The sequence below is a fragment of the Micrasema longulum genome, unplaced genomic scaffold (assembly GCF_059751315.1).
Source record: "Micrasema longulum isolate JH-2025_06_02 unplaced genomic scaffold, ASM5975131v1 h1tg000024l, whole genome shotgun sequence".
Lineage (NCBI taxonomy): Eukaryota > Metazoa > Arthropoda > Insecta > Trichoptera > Brachycentridae > Micrasema > Micrasema longulum.
Window position 1 is genome coordinate 842,072 of NW_028277232.1, and position 22,632 is coordinate 864,703.

General features: G+C 31.5%; 1 protein-coding gene across 2 annotated transcripts in view; it reads left to right on the forward strand.

The window, feature by feature from the left end:
• The window catches only part of LOC148285560 (cell adhesion molecule 2-like), a 100,748-nt gene that overhangs the window by 72,153 nt on the left and 5,963 nt on the right, over positions 1-22,632 (forward strand). For both annotated transcript variants that reach the window (XM_088243678.1, XM_088243687.1), the window contains exons 2-4: positions 6,843-7,048; positions 19,116-19,251; positions 21,300-21,433. In XM_088243678.1, coding sequence (XP_088099804.1) covers positions 6,843-7,048; positions 19,116-19,251; positions 21,300-21,433 — 476 coding nt within the window. The remainder of the gene's footprint in view (positions 1-6,842; positions 7,049-19,115; positions 19,252-21,299; positions 21,434-22,632) is intronic.

Below are 22,632 nucleotides of genomic sequence, written 5' to 3' on the forward strand. Positions count from 1 at the left end.
GAAATATTTCACATTAGGAAAGATTTAAAAAATGACATTTCTTTGATCAATAATCAAACAACCTTTCAATACGATGTTCTATTGTAATGGTACCCTACACTTATTAAACTCACGCCCCTTCCTTCATCCCCTGCCTTCTTTTGTTAACTATTTCTCCCACAACATAAAATATTTTCGTAACATAATCACTGCATGTTATCGGTTGTTTATTAAAATGCATGTCACGTTGGTTTTATGTATGGAAGTGAAACATGGAACTGGCATAAAAAGGATAAAAGCCGAGAAATGCGGCTAAAGTGCGATCTTTCAGACGAGTGTGTGGAAAATCAATGTATGACATGGTTACTGATGATGAAATCGGGCGAGAGTATAAATCTGAGTCAGTACAATTGATAAGATTAAGAATGGGTCTCTGAGACGGTTTAGTCATGTGGAACGAATGGACTACGAAAAAATGGTAAAACAAGTAAATATGGCAAAAATTAACGGTAACGTGAGACAAAGGCGATCAACGAAGACGTGGTATTATCAGATAAACCAAAATCTTAAATCTGGTCATGTCAAAAGCAGGCAGAACCGAAGGGCATGTTCGACAAGATGTATGAATGTGGAAGAAGCTGGAAATGAAAGCCTAGATAGACGTGTGTGGCGGTCCATTCTCTCTGTCTACCCCTCCGAGGAAATAGTGTGATGGTAGTAGTAGTACTAGTTATTATAGGGGTCCATCTTGTGGGGTCTTGCATGGCTGCTTCAGTCCTGCTACGCGATCCATGAAATCCGCTATTTTGGCTCTTTTCCTTATTTCCTCATTTCTTATTCTGTCACTTGGGCGTATACCAAGCATGAATCTCGCCATGGATCGCTGTGTGCATTTGAGCTTTTCTACATTTTTTTTTTGTGAGGGCCATGATCTCAAATGCATTTGTAGTCACTGGCAGTATACATGATTCAAATGTTTTCCTTTTTAGAAAAATTATAATCTAAAATAAAGATTTTCAAGTACGTGTCTAAGTTAAACAAGTCACTGAAATTAAATATTTAGGTGTAATGTTGGATTCAAAACTTACATTTCACCAAAACGCTAAGATGGTAATAAATAAGATTGCAAAAAAAATATCAATTTTGGGAAGGATCAGAAGATTTATTGATAAGGACTCCTGCAAAATTATTTACAAAGCAATTATTGAACCACACGTTAACTACTGTAGTAGCATTTTACTTTTATCAAACAAAGAAAACATAGATAAACTAACTGTATTACAAAATAAAGGCTTTAGAATCATTTTGAAAAAAAACAGATATACGAGGGTAAAGTCGATGGTAAATGAAATGAAATTATTAACATATAAACAAAGAATATTTTACAATACAATGATATTTGTTCATAAAATTATAAACTCTAATAAAAAAACAGAATTTTGGAAAAAAAATTGATCGGAACCAGCATGAACACGATCACAATACTAGAGAAAAGAACAAAATTAGACTTCCATTTAGGAAAAAGGCAAAGTCACAAAATTCAATTTTATTTAAAGCAATTAAAAAGTATTACGAAATGGAAAAAAATATTTATGAAGAAAAAAATATATCAAAATTTAAAATAATGGTCAAGACATATGTGATAAACAATTTATAAATTAAGTATATTTGCAATTATATTATTAGAACACACATAACAATATGTATGATATGTGTGCCCTACTTTAAGATTTAAATAAAAAAATATAAAAAAACATATAAATAACCTAAATTATTGACTATAATTGGCCCTAATTCATTCACACGTTCTGAAAAGTAGGAAACAAATAAAGCGAAAAAAAATAAGGTTAAAAAAATACAATAAGGGGGAATGATGTATAGTTAAACGTAGTTATGCAGAAAGCAGCCAGTCCACAATTTTGAAAAAATGAGATATTTGTGTTGTCGGGTGCAATAAAGTCAATTCTACATTTTGCTACACGCAGCCTGACCGCTTTCATACAAAAAAACTGTAATAATCACCTTCTAAAAATAGTGTCGATCACATAAACGGCATTTCTCAATTTGCAGAAAAATCTCCCACACTAGAAAAATCTTAAGGTACATACTTTAAAAATCACTAAAACTGATCAAATATATAATTAAATTTTTGTTTGTAATATTTGAAAAAATCTCATATATTCAGTTTCTAATTCAGTCAAAAACATTCCAAATGTTGTGTGGATTAGATTATTCCCTCTTTTCATAAAAGTGCTAATATCTCGGTTTCACTTTTCTATGGCTGGCTGCTTTCTGCATAACTACGTTCAGTTATCTTTACTTGTAAAACTGCAACACTATATGGTCGCCCCTTTAATTTAATTTTCTGACTAAACAAGCTTCCAAAGGGTATCCGTTGGCGCGCTGCGGCGCGCCGGATATCCAGCCCATTGTTTAAAAAAACAGTCAAAACACCCCGGTGCTCGAATTTCTCTCAGTTAAAAAAACAAACTAGCATGGTCATAAAATAAAAAGGGATGAAAGTATTTTTACGAATTTTTTAATGATCACATATCTACCAATCAGTTGCATTTCAATATGGTTTAATATTTAAATAATTGTAACTATTTTGGGTAGTTTCACCCCTTGCTCTTTGATTTTTTCATGAAAATATATTTTTTATTAAAAAATACTTATTGAAGAACATTTTTTATTTCTGAGTTAAATTCTTGTTTTAAACAGTAAACTGAATACTGACGAACGTTTTCATTTCGATTATTTGCATTTTACACGGATGAAACGCGAAAGTTTTCTTTATTGTTTCGTGCAATATTAATTAATTTATTGCTAAAACTGATGATTGCCTTATTTATTTATTTATTTATCTATTGACTGACATTGTCCATTTATACAATTCATTGGGATAAATATAACGATATAAAAACAAATATAAAGGATAAACAGGGATAAAGATCATTTAAAAAAGTTAATATGGAAATCTAGGCATTTACGGGGCTTATGACCTGTCATTGGCTGGTTTAAGTAGCCACTTTACACACTGTGTAACATTCACCATTTTGTATATGTTTGGAGTTTTTATGGCATAATATGTTTTAAAAATAAATAAATAAATTGTTTTATATTCATTCTCTTAGCTAAACTCAAATATAACATACTTTCAAGGGTTAATTATGTACTTGAGTTCCATAATTTAAGTAAACAAAAAATAGATTATTTTGAAGTTGAATTTTGGTATTTATTTTAAAAGCACAATTAATTATAATAATTTGTATGATCATACAAAATACCTAACTAAAATATTAATTAGAAATTTGACTTAAAATCAATAAAAAAACACAGAATCTGTTGAATTTTCAGTTTCAGAATCTTCTTCTCCGCTATCTTCATCTGCTGATTTAGGCAAGAGTAAATTTATCTTAATGTAGAAAAGCGAGGATTCTGCGAAACTATTGCTTTTTTTGTCATTAACAGTTGTTTGGAGTCTTGTAGAGACTGGTGAGCTATTCTGGAATTTTTGTTTGAACTGTTGTTGTTTGGATCCGTCACAACCCCATTTCGTAAGCAGTTCAAGTTCTTCTAGTTCTTTTACAGGTAGTGCTTTAAAAACCTCCTATATTTGTTTATAAGTACCTTGAATGATTTTTAATTGTTTTTTGGTCAAATCAGCTTCTATAAATATTCCTAAAGCTTCAGATGGGGTGAGTTTGTGTGCAAATTTTTGGTTTGCAGAGTAAATATTTTTTTATAAGTATCCAAGTGGATGCCCGTATTGGAGTAGCTGTGATGTCTTTAAACAGTTTTGAAACCTCACTGTGCCCGGCAGATTGTTAACTCATAATAGTTGCATAGCTCAATTTATCAGTTGAAACATTTTCTCTCAAATCTTTCGTTTTTCGTCGCTTTCTACTTTCGCATAAATTTCCGAGAATTTTTTTATAGTTCGGCCAAATTTAAATAATTTATTAATAGGCAATAAAACACAATTCGAAAGCTATTTTTTTTTTTATTAAACGATCTTTCTTGTAAGTTACAGCTGTCTACCTTTTTGTAAAATTGTATCTTAAAAATTTTTAATGAACGCCTTAGAATCAAAAGATTTTCACTAAGACATTTTATATGTTTTATAAGTTTTTATTCTAAATACTTCATCTTTGCATGATGTCAAACAAGTAATTTTTTGTCACCTTTCTAATGTTTTCTTTTCTCTTGTCTGTCTCTGTCAACAAAAGAAGAATAATAATGTCACAAAAAGTTTAATTTCTTTGATAGACCTTTTTATTTTTTGTTTTTTTGAAAAAGCGGAAACATGCGGAAGGTTTTTTTACTAATCCAGTACGAATAAGAACTATATTTATCTCTGGTAAGAGTTTGGTTACCCAGCACAGCCCAGCAAATAAACATATTCACCAGTTTTCAAAAAGAAAACAAAAAAAATACTGACTATTTTTTGGTTTTTTTATCATTTTTATATTTATCAAAATATATAATCTAACTGTACTTTAAAAAAACTAAAAAATAGATTTAAAGAAAATATGCACCCTTAGCCTTTTTTCCATTAGAAAAAATAGTGAAACAACAAAAACTAAACGAAAGACAATATGTTACGTAACGCTCTGAATAAAAAATAAAAACTGACGGCGTGTACGATCGCCACAACGCTCGGGTTACAACTAACGTGGCATGCAGAGATGGTAAGAGAGGGTGTTGTAGGTGACGATTCCATGCCATGATTTAAGTTGACTTCGTGATCAAATGGTGATTTTTAGTAATTAACGATTTTATTATTTTTTACTTTCGCCCGCTTTTCGCCTGGAAATACTCCTATGTGCGCTGGACCTAAGCGATGTCTATTGACAGGTTTTTCCAATGTTCCAAATCATGTTACCCAATGTTGAACTAACTTTATTGAAAGTACGTATTCGACGAATATTGTTACGATAACAGAACTTACGCCTAGCCGCAGTAAGCGAAAAATTGCTTGTAATGACGCCTCGATAGAGAACGCATGCATCTCTTCCGACCAAAAAACTATGGTAAGTAAAAAATCCGCAGTACCTGCTACTTAAACGCCCCACCCCACCCCTCTCATGCCTCTTTCATAAAAAAGTATTTAAAGATCAAAATGTACATTATTTAATCATGTAGATCTAAAATATATAAACAATATATATATTTAAAACACTCGGCCTTATTATTAATGTTTGTTTTCAAGTTGAAAGGTTCCCATGCAACAATAAGAGAACCATCGTAATGCCAAATTTTAAATAAGGAAACCCCGAAAAAATAAGTAACAACTGACCATGTGCGGTCCGGCTCATCCATAAATTGGATGGAAGCAATGATTTCCTAAAAAAAATACTTCTAAACAATCACTACATCTGTTTTAATGTAATAAAATGAACTGTAGGTTATGTAATCTTTTTAGTAACTACAACAAAAAAAAAAAAAATTTTCTTGTTAATCGTAACAATCTGAGATGGGTTCGACATTCATTCATAAATAACTTCTGAAAAATTGCGACAAGCCACTCACAACCCTCGGCCTGCGCATTTATGCGCAATCACCGCGAACAGAAGTAAAATTAATTAGAGCGCGGTCTAATGTTGAAAAATGGAACTGCGTAAGTCTGTTGCTTTCTACGAGTATAAGGCGGTCGCCCATAACTAAATTCACAAGTCCGCGCACGCGCAAATTGAGATCTTACATGCTTTGTGGAAGCAGTTCTTACAAACTAGTCAATGTTTATTTTTCAAATGCTGTTAGTATTTTATAACAAATTTAGAACTTTAATCGGTTGACACGATGGTATTGTAATAAAAAATGCAATATAACTCTTTTAGGCTGAAACTATGACACTAAATTTCTTTTTAATTTATTTCAAAGCACTTAATTGAAATTACTGTATTAGTAGTAGGTACATTTTTTGTACAAGAGACTGCTTCTTTAATCGAAAATCTTACCGCACGCTCCTGTTGCAAAATTATTATGCTTTGTACATTACTTATTTCATAGTATTATATTTCTCACTAAAAAACTCATGTCAAAACTAAATAATGTGGAATGACATAAAAAGTTCTTGAATGAATAAAAGGTGAACTTAAGCAGTGACTCCAAATGGTTAAGATTAATCATATATATTGAATAAGATACAAAAGATTTCGGTCTTTTATGGTTTAGGGGCCATTGCTATTTATTATTTAATTTGTAAGCGGTATTTTATACGGCAACTTAGTTATTTTGGGAATAGGAATCATCTTAAATGGCGTAAAAACGCCCAGTTTTATCTGCTGTCTTCGGACGCATGGAATGCAAATATGAAAACTGTTTTCGAAAAATGCATGACGTACCGATACAGAAAATTCAATAATATTGGTTCAGTTTTAAGGCGCCGAAAACAGGGCAGCGAAACATAGATTTTTTTCTATTTTAGAAGCATAAAAGGTCAAGTAAGCAGTTGTTTTTTTCCCACAGTATCAGGGAGGCATCTGTAAGACAGTGACAAAAAACAATGTGCAAATACATATATATTAAAATTCCCTCTCACCGCATATCATCATAATTTATAATAAAATTATTTTTGGAGTCATTTAAATTTTGTCAGCAAATAAAAATATTCCTTAAGTATAATTGAAAGCCTAATTATAAATTAAGTCGGTGAATATATTTTTACAATATTTTTATACAACTGCTTTCTTTTAATTTTTCAATTATTTTTGTTTTCTATATAACGTCAAATACTCCTGATCGATGACAAAATTAATTTATTTTATTCGTACATCATTTTACTTTTGTATTCCTTCATCCGTTGAACAAAAATTTAATTGTTTTCTTGTCGTCATTATTTTGTTTATCGATTGTTTTAGATTCCATCAGTTTGCGTGCGCTAAATGTGACCATACCGGGTTACCGCATGCGGGGAGAGTCTGCCTCGTTGTTCTGCGGGTACGACCTGGATAGAGACTCTCTGTACTCCGTTAAATGGTACAAGGATAATGAGGAGTTTTACCGCTTCATGCCCAAGATGAATCCTGCTCACCACAGCTTCAAGGTTGAAGGAATCAAAATTGATGTAAGCTGATTTACGTATTTAAAAAAAACATTTATTTATATGTTTTTGCCGGTTCACAAAAACAATTCTCATAAAAACATTGATAACAGTTACGTAAATTAATCATTTTGGTGTATAAACTTATGTTACATTGTCTTACTTTTAAAAATACAAGAGATATTCTCTTAGTATTTTTTAGTAATTAGCAGATTGATTACAGTTATTGAAATGTAATGTTTTGTAAAAATAAATTTAAAGGGTAAAGCTAGGGTTTCCTAGGACAGCGGCGCCCATATTTTAACGGCCGTAGTGAACAGTGATGCGGTTGACAGCCGTCGTAACGGTGACTAGAAAGTGGTTTCCTATAAAAATAGTGTTGATAACACCGTTAAAAAATAAAACCACTCTCTAGTCACCGCTACGACGGCTGCCTACCGCATCACCGTTCACTACGGCCGTTAAAATACGGGCACCGCTGTCCTAGGAAACCCTAGCTTAATTAACAAACAACGCGACGTTAAAAAGCGTTGATTCTAAAATTTATTAAATCCCGTTAGAAAGATACTGGTGGATTTTATAAATCTGGCGCGTTCGCAATACTTACACGAACGCATTGTGTAGTATCTGTGAATAAGCTCATGGTATGACATCGCACGGCATACGCATTTTGAAAATAATTTCTGTCTCTCTTGCTCTCAGACGCGTTTATGAGCTATTACTTTGTTGGTTGCTAATGATATGATAATAAAATATACACAGGATGTTTTTGCGTCCGTTCCCTGTGATTCTTAAAAAATATAATAATATGTTTTCGATGTATATGCATTAAGCCATGGATTAAAAACATTGGTTTATAAATACATATTTTCATTTGATCAAATCATGTATAGGTCGATTATCTAGTGCTGGCGCTTTCGCAAAACTTTAAAAATCTTGATATAATATCAAATGTTTTTAAAATCCTTTTTAGAGAAGAGCAAAAAAACCATTGGAAGGATTCCACAAATGCGTAACTGTTTAATTTTATACATACTTTTTTGTCTCTTTTTACCACAAATGCGTGAAATCTTCATTTTATCTTTTCTTTTTTGTCTCTTTCTAAATGCTTTACACTTTAAATGAACCTATATATGAGCTTTACAAAAGTTTCTTCACTTTCACTCATCTGAAGAGGTGTCTGGTAGTTGAGAAATCTTTATGGTGAAATTCGAAGTTCAGTTTTCAATAATTGGTGACATCCGACGTTCAGTTTCCACACTATTTATAAATTTAAAACATCTAACCAACCAAAAATTGTCCATTTTAATCTAATGATGTGAACGCAGCCAAAATTTGACACGGGTCATTGTGGATACAGTATATTTTATTTAAAAATTATTTAAAAAAGGATATTAAAAAAAATAATTAACTAAGAATACATTGTACAGAAAAAAGTTAACCTTGAATTTCATATAGCTGCTCTTTTAGTTTCACCGGCCATAGTTGGAGGTGGAAGTTTTAAAAATGAAGTTCTTTTTAACAATGCCTACCAAATCATTAATACAAATAATATGTGTTAACGAAAAGCAAGCTGCATAATATAAATTTTGTACAATGTTGAAGTATTTGAATAAAGGAAAGGAACATGGGAATCGACCTACCTTTAATGCAATGAGGGTGTTAGGAATAGAGGAATAGAAAATATTTTTCCGAAAACTAAAATTGATCTGAAAATTCTTAACGAATGATTTTTAAAATTAACGAAAAGCACAATATTGGAAAAAAAGTGCACCGGACTTTCAAAATTCAAACATCAATTTTAAAATATCGCAAAATGTTGTCACATGCAGGTATTTTGCTTATCTCAATATTATTGTAACAAATAAGGGCATACATGACTTATTTATTTATTTTAATGTACAATGCAGAACTACTGCCAATTACAATGTGCTGTCAAGAAATTAATTATCTACATTTCGTTTGAAAAGACGAACACAGGTTACGCCTCCCTGGATCTTTACAGTTACCCGTCCCTGATTTTCACATCCAGGTGAAATCTACTACGGCGTTTACTTATTACTATATTTCAATAGTAATAAGTAAATATTTTTTTTTATTTATATCCCTACAGAGATGAGGTAGAATTTTTTCAAATTCAGGATTATGGATATTCGAGCGTTTACAGGGCTTATGACCTGTCATTGGCTGGGTTAAGTAGCCACTTTAAGTACTACAACATTCCCCATTCCGCTTATTAGCGAATATCCACACCAGGTAACATTTTTGATTTTTGTATATATATATACCTACTCCCCCTTGGGAGAAAATCCAGATTTGTGTGTGTACAAGTACACGTACCAAAAATAATGTTGTGTAATAAGTAAACGCCGATTTTTCGCCAACGACCTGTATTTATTTACGAGAAAAACAAACCGACACGAGCGTTGACTTAGAGAGTACCCACGCGTTGACTTATGGCTGCGATAACTTAAGCATGTTCATTATTGTTCATTGTGATCGCTCAAATGCTTAGCATGTTTTTAAGCACGTCGATAGTTATTTGTGATTGAGCTACTGAATGACTTACATCGACAATATGAAACGTTAATGAGGGTTATCAAAGATCACTTCCAGGTCCGAGCTATGCATAAAAAAAACATCAGCTATCTTATAGTTATAATACTCGTACAAAGTATGATAATTTCTCGAGAAACGCATCACCATGTACCATGCATGCACTTTCATTTCCAACCTTTTAGCATCCATGTCAAGTTATTTACGTTATCGTTGACAATATGTCCCCTGCGGGAACCATATATCTTATAAAAAAAACACAAACCCGGGAATTCCCCAAGGATTTTACCTGGGCCTACTTCTTTTCCTTCTATTTATAAATGATATTGGTGACTCAATCTCATTCTCCAACTCGTTTCCTCAAACTTCTTTTTCTTTGCTGATGATGTCAAGATTTTTAAATCCATTAAAAGTGCTTAGGATTTATCTTTCCTCCTTTATTATTTGAGTAATTTATGGCATTGATCTGTATTTAACAAATTACCTTTTAGCATTCTAAAATGTTGCATTATCTCGTATAATTGCTCCAAAAAAACATTTCTATATCCTTACAATATAAATAATGTAGTTTTACCACACAATTTATTATTATATATATTCATGCATTTATTTTTATTTATTCAATTTTTAAATTTAAGATCTTTGTATAATTTTTTAAGGGAATTTACGTTTAACTCCCATATTACTGGTCTAGATGAATATAGTAAAATGTTTGGATTCGTACTTTGAAACTTCAGATATTTCAATATTACTACCGCAATTTGCAAATTGTATGATACTCTTACCTGCAGCATTCTAGAATACTGTTCCATAATTTATGGACACTTTTGAATCAAACCACATCCTTGAAATAGAGAAGGTTAAAAAGCGATTTTGGCGATACTTGTATCTTAAAGAAAATAAAAATTATCCATTTTTGTATCTATCATTGTTTCTAGCAAGGATAGTGAATTACAATACTCTCGAATCTCGTCGTCTATTTTTTCTTGGGAAACATTTACATTAGCTGATTTCTGGAAGTATATATAATTTCAAAAAATGAAAGAGATCAGTTTGTATATTCCCAATAATTATACTAGAGCGAGATTTCGTGCACTGTTTCACACATCCGGAATCAGTACAAATGCAAGTCAGAATTCATCTATTAATATGGCAATTCGCTTGCTAAATATATCTATTTTTCTGTACATATTGACAGTTTGGCAGCTATCTGCTTTCCATTCATTTACTTCTTACTTTTATTTACAGTCTGCATTATGTAATGGATTAAACAGCCCGTAAAGTAATGCAAACTACAATTTGTAAATAAATAAATAAATTAAAATCTAGTTTATTATCTTTACTTCAATAAAGAATTTCATTATCCTGTTGCATCATTACACAGTCGTTAACGGAAATAATATAAGTTAAGACTATCAGCAAAAAGCTAAAATATGTTAAATGTTATGCATTTACCTATATGTCATTTATATATAAATAAAAAAGCATCCGCCCTAAATTTGAGCTCTGTGGTACACCAGACCAAGTTACAAAATTCTCCGAATTGTATCTCCCGTATGACACAAACTGCTACCTAGCACACATATAAATGGAAATAAAGTTTAGTAAGGAGTTAGAAAATCCTAGTATTTCCATTTTTTTTAGAAGAATCAAGTGATCCACCGAATCAAAGGCTTTTGCGAAATCATAATATGAAATATCAACTGGTACCCTGTTATCCGAAGCGGTATACTCATAATTAGTAACTACCATTAGATTAGTAATTGTGGATGTACTACATATGAAACCATGTTGTTGGTTAATAATCAATAGTTCAGTCTTCCTATATACTACTGTTTGGATTATTATTTCAAATAATTTCGCTAGTATGGACAAAATTGCCACCGGTCAGTAATTTGAAGCCAATTTACCTGGAGCCATTTTTGAGTAAGGGCACCACTTTTGTGCAAGAACTCAATGAAAAGTTTGAAAAATTCCAGAAGGGGAAAAACTAACGGCTCTAAACAACCTTTTAATATGAACTTACGTTCTTATAAACTTAAACTAACAATCGAAATGCTTAAGGCAGATAATGAAAGTAAAGTTTTTAAATTTAATAAAATACTTTTGGGAGTAAACATACGAGTAAATGCCTGGCGGCCGCCCAAAATAAGTTAGTTGACGAAAGCAATTTTCATATGGATAATCGTACTAACACCATCTTAATTTATTTTTCGCGATTTTTCCTTTTGAATTCACGCGCGGAATTTAAACTGTTTACTCTAATTTCGTGTCCACACTAGCCCTTTTCACCCCTACCACTAGAGGAGGATTTTTTGTCGCGTAAACTAATTACTTTAATGCAATAAAAATGTATAGTTTAAGTAAAACGTAGTATGATTTACATTTATTTTTAAAATTTATTAATATTTTTTTATCCATATAAATTTATTAATTAAATTATTACCATGCAGCGGCATGCATATTATGTAATCCCCAGTAGGTACGGCACGCTCCTGGCGCTTCAGGATGGAGATTAATGATAATGATGATGCGTTACGTTCGGGGTTGAAATATATGATGTGCAGGGAATAAATGAGTAGATTTATTTAATATTCATTATTGATAACACCTAATCAAGATGTTCCAACATAGATGGAAAACATTTTAGAGAATTTCTAAATTTTATATTGATTAAAAAATAAATTCTTATTATTACATAGGCTTACAGTATATCTGAATAATATTTTTTTTTTTTAATCCCACATAGGCATACCCTGTGCGTGCGTATACTGATTTAATCAGTTTTTTCGTGACAGCACGATTTTATGTACGCGCTCACGAAAGGTTAGTGTTACTTAAAAAGTATGAAAGTCTAGGTACTAACCAGGCTTATGACTTTTCATTGGCTAATTTAAATGGCCACCTTAAACACTATTTAACCTTTACCATTCTGCCTATGTTTGAACATAACCATATGTTTTTAATTCGTCTATTTAAGAGGAATTGAATAAAAGTAACAAATATCTGACTGTTTCCCAGTTGTTATATATTAAATCTTTTAAATTTGTACAGTAAATACGACAATTCGTTCATATTATTTTCAATCTTCATACATGCGGGCATCTCACCATATTTTCATTCCTTTGTACATCAAACGATTTTGCGATTCAATTTTTCTCAGAAATTTTACCAACCTTACGAGTACACAGGTGTGTTTCTGTATCCCATCCATACACTACGTACTTGAATTTCTAATTTGTATCAAGGAATGAATTGTGTAACTCCGGAAATTTATTGTATTTTATAAGGTAATTCAATAAAGAAACATACTTAAAAAAAACTTTAATTTATATGCATTAGTCGATAAAATTCCACTTGCATATTTTTCCGAATTTACTAAAATAACACAAAAAAATAGTTAGAACTCAGTTTAATTATTTTTGTTTATATTTCTTGTACAAAATAAGTTATACACGTATACTTATTTGCATATGTAAACTTGCGTATTATACATATTTTGTAAAATAAATAAATTCGCAGGTATTATTTTATTAGTATAAATAATAATCATTTCACCTTAATGTTATTATTAATTGCTGTCTGAAACAAACGGGGAATTCTCCTGCACTTTTTAATGAATAATACAATAATACAAATATTGTTTATTTATTTTATTTTGTTTGGTTTCTGTGCAATATATATTTATGTTCACTATCGGATCCGACAGACGTTGTCCTGCTCGAACGTTGGCTTGCCTGCTGTTAACTGGTTCAGCAAACGTTATTTCGATATTTGATAAACTGTATACTAAATGACATTTGACATTGAGTCTAACGTTTCGATATTTTTGTTTCGTCCTTGTGTGATTTGCTGTCGCCTAAAACAAAATAAAAATAAAAGTGCAATATCTCGTTATGCTGCGCCGTAACTTTTTTATCGTGGCCGGATGATATTTGGTGCTTGTCATTGACACATTTGGCGAAAGACGCGGTACTTTTCGTGATATTGGTGGTAAGTATAATAATGTGATTGCAAAAAAAGTAGTGCTGTTGTTGTATGTGTGTAAATGACAGAGATGTCAGATGTCTGTATGTAATTTTGTGTCTGGTTCGCTTCTTCTAGGACACCAGAAAAAAATGTAGCATAAAAAAACTAAAGTCACATAAAGCCGGTAAGAGTGTGGATGCTGCTTCTCTTGTGTCGACGTTTCCTCTGCTGCTGCTATGATCACACATATCTTCGAGTGAGGAAAATTTGACAGTTTAACTAAAAAAACTGTATAGTTTATTGCGCAGTTTGCAAACTGCTGTCCCGTAAAAAGCGAAAACAGTATGGAATATTGAATGGACGTTTGGCGGACCTGGCAGTTAAAGTTATTTATTTAAAAGCTTAAGTAGATATTGAAATATTAAATAGTTTCAAAAACGTAAAAATAAAGAACATATTCACGTTGTTCGCTATATTAACATTTTAAGGTGGAGGGCCTCGTGGAAAGGCCGCGTGCGAAAGCTTCTCGTCTCGATTTAACGGTATTTCCAACTCATTTTTTTTTATACCTGCATTTATCCAAGTTTCATCGAAGTAGTATATTTTATTTATTTATTCTTATTTATCGTACAACCTTCCCTACGGTATCTCTTGATAGCTCTTAAATAATCTCTACTCCATAGAATTAGGTATTCCTTCTCAGTCAATAAACTGTCGCGTTTTCGATTACAATATTGGAAACCCAATTCTTGGATTACCTTATGGAAACTGCCACACTTGAAATTTGGTAAAAAATCATCGCTTTTGACAACCTGCAAAAATTGTAGAATATTTATTTTCCGAATAAAAAGAGTAAACCTCCATGTAATAGCATTTTTATCGAAATCGTCGATTGTTGAAAATATGCTAAATTGCCGTCTCTTTTTATTTGGCAATTTAACTTCACCGGTTCTTGAATATCGTAACAAGTATATTTTACGGAATGCACCCCTATACCAGTCTGCTGAGAAATTGTATGACTGTCACAAGTTTGCAAGATATTAAGGTTCGTATTTTACAGAGATATTATTTTTGTGTATACATTAATAATCATAGTGCGTTAGGGTTTGTGTACCACCTATAAAAAGAAATCAAATTAATCAACAGCAATATCCCGTTGTTTTATAAACTGAAGAATCTTTATCATTAATTTTAAAAAATTCATTATTATGACAATTCGAATACTTACCTGTCGTCTTTTGTGTTTTACGATTGACGATAGTAATTTTGAACATTTCGGTTGAACATTTATTTTATCTCAGGGTTGAATGGATTAGTATCGTGTAAAGCAGGCGCTACGCGAGACAGTCAACGCGTTACTGAAGGAGGTATTATGACGCCGGCCATAGCCATGAGCACCGCGGGCGAAGCTAAAGTAGCGGGGAGGGGGGATATGCGCAGTACTAACCTAATTTCGTACTGTGGTTGGTTGATTTGAATTTAGATCGAGAATATAGCAGTCACTAACGCATCTTCATTCCAATTCTGCGGGGCTGTTTTCCTCACATGATTACGAAGCATTTAAAAATTAAAATCATTGATTTAATCTTGTGTGAGGTAAAATGATCCCGGGATCATTTTGTACCAGTACCAGGAGATCGTTTTGACTCAAGCTTACATTTATTACAAAGCTTTTGTTCGTATATAAAAAAAAAACAAAATATTAATATACTGACTTATGAATAATGAAGAAAATAGGTAATATTATATAATATTGTATGTGCTGTATGAATAATGTTCTTTATTCGAGCATGATGTTTGAAAATGACTCGCCTTAGATCAGATCGGTGAAAATTGTATTTTTTTTAGCCACACTCTTTTTTTACTTTGCATAATAATCTGACATTACAATCAAATGCTAAAAGCATTGTTTAAGGGTCAAGTCACAGAAACGTCACTTCGCGTAACCCAAACCAGAAGTAATATTACTAATGATTGGATTGTTAATTCTATACGGAGAGTTAGGTAAATATCTAGTTGATTGAAATGTTGAATTAAAGTCCCATGAGAATTAAATGATGCAACTTACGTTAAAACATACGAAAATGCCTTTTCTATATGCACCTTTGTAGCTATTGCAGAGATTTAATTCCAAAATCATTCCATTATCTAAGAAAAAATAAGTTAAATAATGTTCTGAATGCATTGAAACTGCATCAAAGTATTTCAATTTTCACTGTCATTCAGTTAAATTTGGGAATAATTCGAATCGTTAAAATAGCCATTTTGTATGAAAATTTGTAAGCGCAGGGCACGGTGCGGCGCGGCTGTCGCGAAATTCTAAAATATATAAAACAACCTAAATCATTTATATTTTAGTACAGTGAGCCTTGGAAGTGGGATGATGTTTGTTGAAATTGTGATTTTTTGTTTTTTCGTAAAACTAATTACATTTAAATTCGAAAACAAATCGTATAGGGAAATTCTCGGCAAAGGTTCGTCTCGATAAATAACTAGTAATCTTTTCAATTTATTTATTTTTCTACCTATTCGACTAACTGCGCAATTGTTTAAACATGTTTCAGGTTTTCAAAATGGGGAACAGAAAATTATGGCCACCCAGTTCGTATAAATTGTAACAATAATGATATTTAGTCTTTTGGCAACAATTCAATGTACTGTGCGAAATATTATTTATTCATTTACCTACAGTATAATATTTTATTTACTGAATATTCTACATATATATGCACCACAACTGGCCAGGAGGTCCAATCACAGTGGTAAATTACATCAATACAATTTCATTAAATTTTTGTATTCTTACCGGGAATTTAACCCGAAACCTTCCGTGTGTGAGTGAAGCGTTTTGACCACTATTCTACGGTGGCCGCCTAGCCACCGTTATGCATATATTTTTATTTTTTTTAATGTTATTAGCCAAAAAATCTTTTAAAATGTATTCCTCGGCACGGGATTTCCCAGTAAGGAATACATTATAACCAAATCATGTGTATTTTTCATCAATAAATTACTTAATAAATAAAAATAAATTATAATAAATTAAGACAAAATCTACCTTGCTTTAAAATACTTATTTTTACATTCAGACTTCATTACTTTGTGCCATTTTTTTAAATCTCGGTTATTTAAAAAAAAATGAGTTTATGATTTTATACGTTTAAAAAATATTTATCTTTTTTTTTTTCCTTTTTTTTTACATTTTTTTTTTTGCACCACAACAGGCCAGGAGGCCTAATTACAGTGGTGAATAACATCACAGAGCGCCCAGGCTTGAGAAAAATCACATTTTAATTTTTGTGTTCTCACCGGGAATCGAACCCGGAACCTTCCGTGCGTGAGTCAAGCGTCTTGACCACTACACCACGGGGGCCACCGTACGTCTTTGTACGTCCAATAAATTCAAATTTGCCACATGCAATCCTGCCAGTGTTTGCCGCAAGCTTCCCAACGTTGAGTCATACTTGGCCAGAGTGAAAAAGTATGTATGTTAAATACCTAAAGCGCTTAGTCCGTTTAGGTAGTATCGCGGCCTTAAAGTATGTTTTTGAAGTTCAAAAATAGAAACCATTTGTAGTTTTGTTAAAACCTTAGTTGGTCGTTTTAGTACAGGTCTCTCCTACTTATATAAGAACACAACAAATAAAAAATATTAAGTTGCGGGTAATACCGATTGAAAGAAGAAATAACAAGATTAATCAAAGTTCTGTAATTGACCATCAACTTTACTGCTTCATTAATTGGTTGATTTAAAATAAATAGCAACATTCAAATAAATATCTGACAGTAATAATGATTGTTAACGATCGTGGATAGGTATATTGTCTTTGCGGAACCTTGCAGTCTTGTAAATCGAAAAGTAGAAAACACGAAAATTTTAATAAAAATTTGCTTCATTGTTCTGCTTATTTAAAAGAACAACAGTAACAAACAGGGTGTAGATGTTGACTACGAAGATAAGGCGTATGAAAGTAGAGGAAGCGAGGTCCGTATGCAAAGTGCAACACTCCACTGATCAAACCAACTGCTTGACTCTCTTTAATCTGGCTGAGTCTATGCGTTCCCATTTTATATAGGAGAACAATTAATTTTGTTATGAAGCAAATGACCGGCGCCATGACGCGCCAGTTAAAAATTAAAGTCGCCTAAACAAACAGCATAATTCCAAAACATGAAAAATTATTTATTTCTTTTATAAAAAATATTAATGGGGAGCAAATCTTAATATTTAATAGCTTTATTTTTTATAAAGCCGCCTAAATTCGAAACGCGTTGTTCAAAGAAATAAATTTAACGATTTAAACATTTTTCTTTGTACTTAAAACTTTATACTCTCATATTGTTTACATACATATTATTTCTTATTCATTACACAACAGTCTTAAAATAATAATTAGACAAAATTATATCTTTACAGCTTCAAAACTGAAATAAAAGTATAAAGAAAATGTTAGTATTAATTATTTAATACAAAAAATATCCATTTGCATACGCGATAAGACATTTTCATAATATTCTAGTAGGCCAAATACAGAAATAATATATGTCTAGAAATCTATTCATAAAAGGTCTAAAAACCATAGGTCGTCAACCTTTTTATGCCTACCGCCCACTTTTGCTTATTTTCAATGCTTTAAATTATCCTACCGCCCACCAAATATATTTCGATGCAGTATATGGGAGAGATAAAATCTAAAAGAAATTTCGAAGATTTAAAGCATGTTTTTATAACCAATATTTTGTGGCAACAAAAAAGAATGCGTATACATATATTGAAAAAATACAATAAATTTACAATTTTTTTCAAAAACTAATGAGAACCTTGAGCCTGATACTGTGTGACTAAATATTTTATGTCTGGTTCCCTTTTTGTTATAAACAAACGAAGGTCTTCTCTATCAGCGATTTTCAGACAATTTCTTTGTTTTCGTCATGGTGTTATTCAGCACACTGAAACCTGATTCAACAAGATAAGACCTGGGAGATTTCATTGTTTCCCCCATTTTTTTAATACAAACCAGGCAATTTTTTTTGCCAAAGTTTTTTTCTTCCGCAAATGTCGAAAATATTTTTGCTCTCCTCGTCATATTTCAGTACCAACAACTCTTCTTGATAAATTATATCGACCTCATTTAAATTTACGGTCAAAAGATTTATCATCTAAATTTACATCTTTAAATTTGATATGCCTTCAAATCTTATTTTCATATTAATTTTATGTTGGCTGATATGGCAACTAAATCATTAGATTTCTTCTGATGTTATATCTTCTTTTATTAATAAATTGACTGTCAAAGTCAGATGTGTCCACGGGTCACTCTTCATGGCCAAAGTAAATCCGATCACAATGTGTTTAGTCTATTGGTGAAGCTATACCTAACGAAAAACAAAAATTGTGATACAAAATTGTCAATGTTTTGCGGTGTAATAGCATACCACGGAAGCTTTTACCACCCACTAGTGGGTGGTACGTACCAGGTTGACGACCCTTGGTCTAAATAATAGGGAAAATTGAAATCCTTTAACATAAATCTAAAATAATTGCAATTTTTCACGCTTTTTTCAGCATCACAATTCTGACGAGCAGAGAGTAACATTGAAAGGTTTGACTTTGAAATCATCCGGGATTTACAGGTGTGATGTGTCAGCGGAAGCTCCGACTTATGCCTCTGCACACGCAGAAGGAAGATTGGAAGTTATTTGTGAGTTGGCCATTATTTATTTATTTATTTTATTTACATTTTTTATTACAGTTTGAATGCATTGTTAGAATCAATTATCAATCAACCAATCAATTTTCAATCAATTCTCAATCAGTTTTCAATCAATTTTCAATCAATTCTCAATCAAGTGTCAAACAATCAATAGCACACAGTGCCACAGGATATGTTCGGCCGATTGATGGTCATCTCTGCAAGCACAGCCTGAGACAGGGGCAAGTCCAAGCTTAAGAAGTTTGTCTCTAAACTTTCCATGTCCCGAAACCATTTCTGCGGTATGATGGTCAAACACTAAGAACTTACTACACATCCTGTGTCTGATGGAAGGTAAAAAAGACCACGTCCATTCCCCAAACGAGTGATATTGCGGCAGAACAATGCTCCATGCCATCGCACTTCCATTTTCCAGGACTCCATCAAAACACAGAAATGAAATCTGCTACGCTACACTTGGCCAATTTTGGAGAAGTACATAATTGGTTGAATGACTGGTTTTGGTCCATAGACCGATTTTTTTATCATCACGCTATTCATGTTTTTCCAGAGAGATGGCACAAATGTGGCTAGCGAGGGTGATACTTTTTAAATTTTTCTATTTCTCTGAAGATTTTCAATTTTTCTTCAACAAAAAAAAAACGGAATCTTAGTTACGCACCTAATACATTTGAAATTTGTAGGTAATTATGAAGTTCAAGTTTCAGATATTTTACTTTATAAACGTATAGTGTACTCAAAGTTCATTGGGGATTGCGGTAATTAGGATTAAAGGTCCGAGGTTCGAACCCTGCTCAACATATTTTAATTTTTATTTTCTAACTCCGCTGTTGACATTTTTTGAAAATTAATATAAATAATAGTAAAAGTAAAGATTGAAGTTCATTTTTATAAAATAATTTCAAATCCATGTTAATTAAGTTAATCAAGTTATAAACAATTAAAACGCTGCCAGTTCGAGGATCACTGTGGCTTTGTATCATTTTTAAACAATTTAATTTAATAATTTCAACATTCCTCTCAAATGTAACCATAATACATGCTTCACGAATAACGACGGTTTAGTAGTACCAAAATTATGTCTTTGGTTATAGAGCTTCTTTTTATTAAGGACCTATCATTTTTAATTTACTGTCAAAAGAACTCAAATTTAACACACAGTGTAACAAGAGCAAAATAAGAAAGTGGCTGCTCGATCAAAAGTTTATAATTGACAACAAAACAGTTTATTTGTATCTATGTTCGTGATCTTTCCAGCTGTTAATTATATCTTTAAATTCATAGTTTTTTATAAATTTAGGTTAAATTAAATATTTATGTTAGTATTAATATAAATCTCCACTAACGAGCCACAAAATGCGGCTATGCGGGGGTTTTAGTTACTTGTAAAAATAAATAAAAATATTAACATATTACAACAGAGATGAAGAACATTAAAGAAAAGGTAACATAGAAGTCTAGGCATCTACAGGGCTTATGACCTGTCACTGGGTGGTTTAAGTAATAAATATTGTTGAAATAAAAATATTTTCAAAATATTAAAAGTGTTAAACTGTATAATTATGTACCTATACATAAATGGAAGAAATAAAAAAAATGAGACTTGCACTTATATAGAGGCTTTTTCTACATTAATCTGCAAAATTCCGTAATGTCGCGTCTCCACACGAGGTTTGTACTAAACCTCGGCAATAAAATTATAAATTACATGAAAAACGTAATTGTGCCAAAACTCAACAATGTATTTTATTTATGTGAAAATGCAACGGGTTTTAGGAAAAAGCTATACCATATATGTTTTTACGAAAACTCTAAAATACGAGTTATTTGAAGTCGTTTTTCTTTAAGAAATTAAAATTCGGCAATGAGAATAAACAGCTGTTCGATAAACGCTTACTGTATTTTTAAGTTGATTTTGCTAAAACGTGGATTTTGCTGAGAACGTGAGTGCATAACGTTCTCAGCAAAATCCACGTTTTAGTAGGTTAACCACAAGCGAAAAAAATATTTATTTAATTTTTAAAACAATATTTTAGATGTACCAAAAGATGGGCCACACATTTCTGGACTTGAAGAATTGTACCGATACGGAGATATGCTTCTTCTCAACTGTACCTCTGGGCGATCTCACCCTGCCCCGATTTTACAATGGTTTCTAAATGATGAAAAGGTACCATATTTAAAAATGTTTGTCTTTGTCTGTTTTTTATATATACCTAATTTATTTATTTTATTTATTAAATTTTACAATACGCCCAAGGGGCATTTACAAAAAATATACAGGTAAGTACAAACATAGTAAGTAATAATTTAAAAAATGAACAACGCTTTTTTGTATACATTTAAAAACAATAAAAAGCATACTGCCATGCAAAATAAAAAGTGAAACTTTACACAGTAAAAAAGAAAAAAAATATATGGATATAAGAAAAGTAATTGAATTAAAAAGCAAATTGTAAATAGCTTGTAAAGAATTACAATCAAATATATATATTTATGTATACATATACTTATACGTTTATTTATTGTTAAAAACAAATAATAAAAAATAGTTTACAGTAAGTATATTTTTTGTGCATTAAATAAAATAAAATAAAATATATAGGATAATAATATAATATCTGGTACACAAAAATGTTTGATACACTAATTTCAAAAAAAGATTGGATAATAATAATACACATCAAAAACAGAGAAAACATTGCATGAAAAAGAATGTTTCATTACGACATTAAAAATTAGGCTTATGCAGTGCATTTAAGAACGTTTTAAAATGGATAATGGTCGTATAAAAAATGTCTATATCACAAGTAAATTTGTTGGCCAAGGAATGTAAACGCGGAATAGGATAGTGTCGTGCATAGTTAGTACATACGTATGTACCCGTAGTTGCAAACAACTCCGTACTTCTAGTGACTCGATTTGGTATTTTGAAATTAATAAGATTCAGGAGTTCACAACAATCGAGCTCCGAATTTAAAATTTAAAATAAAAAAAGAGGGTCATTTATTTTTCTACGTGTAATTTATGTTATCTAAGGGAATATTTAATTAAAAATTTACAAAACTCAAATATTTTTTTTTAATTCTCTCTATGTTCCTAATGTGTAATTTATACTGAGGAGACCAAACAGTGGAATTATATTCTAACGGTCTACGAACTAATGCTACATACAAAATATTTATTACTATAAGTGAATTAAAGTCTTTGACAATGCGAAGCAGGAAACCTAATGATGATATGTTATTTTTTAATGATGTTCTTGTTATACTCGTACTATAATTATATTTTTGTAGTCATTATTCGTTCCCTACTCAACACAGGATCTGAAATCTACAGAAATGAAACTTTTGTCTCGATAAATGAAAA